Genomic DNA, 5,311 nt, shown 5'->3' with positions numbered 1-5,311 from the left:
TATATATATATAGATATATATATCTATAGATATAGATCTATAGATATAGATATATATCTGTTAGCTAAACTAACGTTAGCTTTCCGGTGGAGGCTAATGGCAGACCGTTACTGGGGAACAGATCACGCAGTGTTGTAAATCCTCGGACATCATGATTATCATCTTATCCATGCGCAGGACAGATCGTGCAGGCAGAACGGATCGTGTACCGAAAGCAACCGTCCTTTAAGGAGAATTCCGGTCGATTCTAACACGTAGCTCTGTTGTTTGTAAATTTGGAGTGCTTTCAGTTGAGAGAAAAACGAAACCAATCGGTGCTGCCTACACCGTATTATCCTCCTGCTAAAGTTAGCACCCAACAGGCTTGAACAGGGCAAGTTTAAATGTTTTTAGCCTCTTGACATGTTCAATGCCTACCCAGGCATAAGTGCCTACCCATGTGAAGTGATTCCTTCTGAGGGAACACAGTAAATCTGACTGCTGGAGATGTGAAAGAAATCCATAAAAGCTTCGCTTTCAAGATAGAAAGAAGAAGAAGAAAGAAATACTTCTATGGCGTAGATAGCCATAGTAACTTACACAAGATCATTACATACAGTGGTGTGGGGAAAGTGTTTAGCTGGCCGTCAGGATATTAGCAGACATATCAAGGATGGCATAATAAGTGTGCGGGATATTGTATATTTTGAGCCATGTTCACACACTCCTAAATGCTTCAGTGCTTTAATCCATTTTAATGTAATATTTTAAAACCTAATTTTTGACTGGTATTAAATTGTGATCTGAATAAAAAAAATGTTGGACTCAAACTTGTATGTAGTGTAAAGATGCACATGTGATTGGATGCCATTTTTGGGTCTCCTTTAACAAAGCAGGTTGGCAGAGGACGTGCCAACAAAAACTAAAATAGCAACTGTCACAGTACAAGTGTTTGATGTAATTTTTACTTTTGGAAATATTTTTAGTTGAAGTTATTTCAGGAAGCTCAATACTCTCTCAGGTTACGTTTATTTCTTTAATCTTAAAGTCTGAAGATTTTAACTGTTGATGTTTTACATTTCTGTCCGTGGTGATTTCTCAATGCAATGTGGTTTTCTGCCACTAAATGTTGTTTATGCACACTGAGATTTGGTTTATTCATATCTGAGGTAAGGCTTCTTATTGGCTGATTCATTTCTGTTTTCTATGTGTAACAACAAATTGTCAAAACAGAGGGATGACTTTTCTATTGATAGCAGTGTTGTTTCTCTCCTGTGTGCAGCACTCACGCTCTCACTAATGCAAAGACACTGTACTGTATTGCATTTCCTCTTGGCTGACTGTGGCAGATTAAATTACATTTGCATTCCAGTATTGCTGTATGCATCAACACCTTGAGTTACACCAAACCTTAGATATCTACTGTACATACAGATCACATTTTAATATTAAGCTAAACATCCTACTCGGCCAGAATATTACAGTTTGTAGCTTTTAAACATTAGATTGAAGAATTTATACGCACTCCAAGTTCAGTTAAGGATTTAAGCCCTGAAAAATATAAGCAAGTTTTATCATTTAGGATTCCTCGATTTACTGATTGTGACAAGGACCTTTTTTTCTTTCCAGTATGGCTAACAAGAATAGCACCCTGCGCTGTACATTCTCGGCCTCGAGCCACAGTACCACCCTCCTCCAGGGCTTGTCGGTCTTGCGTGCTCAGGGCCAGCTACTTGACGTTGTGCTGGCCATCAATGAGGAGCACTTCCAGGTCCACAGAGCTGTGCTGGCCGCTTGTAGTGATTACTTCAGGTTAGTCTAAATCACAAGACCTACCTTTTAAATTGGAAGCACTTAGCCAATGCTCTTATCCAGAGCAATTTACACCAAGTGCACTGTTAGAGTACACTGCAGTTCACAGATCAAGTGAATTATATTTTGGGAGAGGAAGGTAAAGGAGGGAGAAATTTAAAACTCATAACAAAAATGCAAACTGGTGCACTCACTTGCGCTAGTTTTTTGTCATTTTTTCTTTAATCTTAGACATTATACTTCACTGATTTTCTACTTATTATAGAAGTTGTAGAAAGATGTATTCCAGAAATTGAAAGCAATGACATTTTTAAAATGATAAATTATTTAACACACACTAGATGGATCTACAATTAGGTGCTGTAATAATTGTAGCCAAATTTACTTTTGACTTTGTTTTGCACACTTTTTTCAATAGATTTTAGTTTTTAATTAATCTGCGTACATATCATTGCTCTGACTTAGTTCATACAAACTACATACAAAAAAAGTCATACAAAACTACTGCCTGCATTTAAAAAAGATGGAATTATAATAAATATCATGTAGATCACTGACCTGTTATTGTGTTACAGAGCAATGTTCACTGGAGGCATGAGGGAGTCAAATCAAGATACTATTGAGCTGAAGGGTCTGTCCGCCCGTGGGCTGAAACATATCATTGACTTTGCCTACAGTGCAGAAGTCACTTTAGACCTAGACTGTATTCAGGATGTCCTTGGGGCAGCTGTGTTTCTCCAGATGGTCCCAGTCATGGAGCTCTGTGAGGAGTTCCTCAAGTCAGCGATGAGCGTGGAGACCTGCCTGCACATCGGCCAGATGGCCACTACCTTCAGCCTGTCTTCCCTTAAAGAGTCGGTGGATGCCTTCACCTTTCGCCACTTCCTCCAAATTGCAGAGGAGGAGGACTTTCTGCATATTCCCATGGAGCGCCTTGTCTTCTTCCTGCAGAGCAACAAACTGAAGAACTGTAGCGAAATCGACCTCTTCCATGCCGCCATCAGGTGGCTCCAGTATGACGACTCTCGCCGGGCTCAAGCCAGCAGTGTCCTCTGCCATGTGCGCTTCCCCCTGATGCGTTCTTCTGAGCTGGTGGACAGTGTTCAGACTGTGAACATCATGGTGGAGGACGTGCTGTGCCGCCAGTATCTCCTCGAGGCTTTCAATTACCAGATTCTTCCCTTCCGACAGCATGAGATGCAGTCTTCACGGACACTCATACGTTCGGACGTCCTGTCAATCATCACCTTTGGTGGGACACCCTACACTGACAACGACCGCACAGTGAGCACCAAGGTGTACTATCTCCCAGACATCACTTCCCGCCAGTTCAAAGAGCTGACAGAGATGGAGACGGGGTGCAGCCATGCTTGCGTTGCCGTACTTGATAACTTTGTGTACATTGTTGGTGGACAACACTTACAGTACCGCAGCGGCGAGGGGGCGGTAGACAGCTGCTTCCGCTACGACCCACATCTGAGCCAGTGGGTGCGCATCCAGCCTTTGCAGGAGGCTCGTATCCAGTTTCAACTCAACGTGGTGAATAGACAGATGTATGCTACTGGAGGGCGCAATCGATCTGGCAGTCTGTCATCTGTAGAGTGTTATTGCCCAAAGAAGAATGAGTGGACTAATGTGGAACCATTAAAACGCAGGATTTGGGGACATGCAGGGACTCCCTGTGGAGAAAAGCTGTATATCTCAGGAGGTTATGGCGTCTCGTTGGACGACAAGAAAACTCTTCACTGCTACGACCCAATATCAGACCAGTGGGACTTCAGAGCTCCCATGAATGAACCCAGAGTGTTGCATGCCATGATCAGCACCAAGGATCGGGTTTATGCTCTGGGCGGTCGCATGGACCATGTGGACCGTTGTTTTGATGTGCTTGCGGTCGAGTATTACATTCCAGAGAACAACCAGTGGACCACCGTCAGTCCCATGAGAGCAGGTCAGTCTGAGGCGGGCTGCTGTTTACTGGACAGCAAGATCTACATTGTTGGCGGCTACAACTGGCACCTAAACAACGTCACAAGCATCGTGCAGGTGTACAACACAGAGACAGACGAGTGGGAGAGGGATTTGCACTTCCCAGAATCCTTTGCTGGCATTGCTTGTACACCGATTATTATCGCACAAAACACCACAACGCAAACCACCTGACCTGTGAAGATTTTACTCCATGTGCTCTTTCTGCCGACCATTGTGTGTGTGTGTGTGTGTGTGTGTGTGTGTGTGTGTGTGTGTGTGTGTGTGTGTGTGTGTGTGTGTGTGTGTGTGTGTGTGTGTGTGTGTGTGTGTGTGTGTGTGTGTGTGTGTGTGTGTGTGTGTGTGTGTGTGTGTGTGTGTGTGTGTGTGTGTGTGTGTGTGTGTGTGTGTGTGTGTGTGTGTGTGTGTGTGTGGAGGGAATGGCCTACACCCAGCAGCATTACTCAGATTGGTGTATTATTTTAAATCCCAGCATCCCTATATCCCTTTTTGGCAAATATGTGTTTAACCCACACATTAATGTTAATGTATGACACTTTGTAACAAAAAATTATCATCATTCACTCTGTATAAGTGTTATAGTTTTACAAATGAAGGACTGGAGTTACTGACAGCACAAATTGTCTCATGTTTGAATGAAAGTTTAATTTGTTTTTTTTAAAGGTATTAACAGATTTTTTACTATGTTAGACATTATGATTGTAGAGTTGTAAAAGCTCTATTTGTGCGCTTCTTTTTGTGTTCTTTTGTATTTATTTACTATTCAAACAACCAAGATGACTCAAAATCTCACTGTTGTATGTCTCCTCAAATGCACTAATCAACAAACCACAATGCACAGTAATGATTGTAGAAATGGGCATGAGAAGTGTGTAATCACATATTCCATGTGGGTGTTAATGCTTTTGTTTTTTTATTGCTACTACCCTGACACACCAACTGTTTTCTCAGTCAACATAACAAACCAGTGGGGACCTTCCAAGGCAGCTACATAAATCATTTGTGTGTGTTGGTGTGTGCTGCTCTTAATGTGCTACATCTTGTGTACTTCCCATGTTTTGTCTTTTGACTAACACATTAAGGAGGGGGCGGGGTGATATTTAATAAATGTAGATGTAATAAGTAAACTATTCTCAAAAGATCAAATTTCCCCAGAAAAACTTCTTAAACTATCCATTTGCCATGTTTGAAACGGCTAATGTTTTATTTTGACTGCATTGCTGCATTTTTAAAAGCAGTATTTATCTAATTCTGCTGCCTAAGTTATAGATGTACTTAATATGTGCATAAGGAAGAAACAAGCTTAGAGTTCTTGCTTTTCCTTTTTCAATGTGATTATCTACATGATGGTGAGGACTCTCCATTGCAAAACACGTTTTTCCTGTTGCCTTAGTGTGTATATGTCTAATGTTACCTGTACCAGTAAAAGCACATGATATTGTTGAAGTGCAATACAAGTAATCTCCTGTTGTCAAAGGGGAATTTAGACATTTGTGAAGTTTTATGTGCACCCATTTATTAAAGGTGTATT

General features: G+C 41.5%; 1 protein-coding gene across 3 annotated transcripts in view; it reads left to right on the top strand.

The window, feature by feature from the left end:
* klhl26 (kelch-like family member 26) overlaps window positions 1–5,311 on the top strand; it is a 6,646-nt gene extending 1,335 nt beyond the window's left edge. For 2 of the 3 annotated variants that reach the window (XM_034882277.1, XM_034882278.1), the window contains exons 2-3: window positions 1,609–1,791; window positions 2,367–5,311. In XM_034882277.1, the coding sequence (XP_034738168.1) occupies window positions 1,609–1,791; window positions 2,367–3,954 (1,771 nt within the window). In that variant the 3' untranslated portion in view covers window positions 3,955–5,311. The remainder of the gene's footprint in view (window positions 1–1,608; window positions 1,792–2,366) is intronic. The other variant, XM_034882279.1, reaches the window with a different exon arrangement.

The sequence above is a fragment of the Etheostoma cragini genome, chromosome 9 (assembly GCF_013103735.1).
Source record: "Etheostoma cragini isolate CJK2018 chromosome 9, CSU_Ecrag_1.0, whole genome shotgun sequence".
NCBI lineage: Eukaryota > Metazoa > Chordata > Actinopteri > Perciformes > Percidae > Etheostoma > Etheostoma cragini.
The sequence above is the reverse complement of the archived record's forward strand: the minus strand, read 5'-3'. Positions and strand labels throughout refer to the sequence as shown.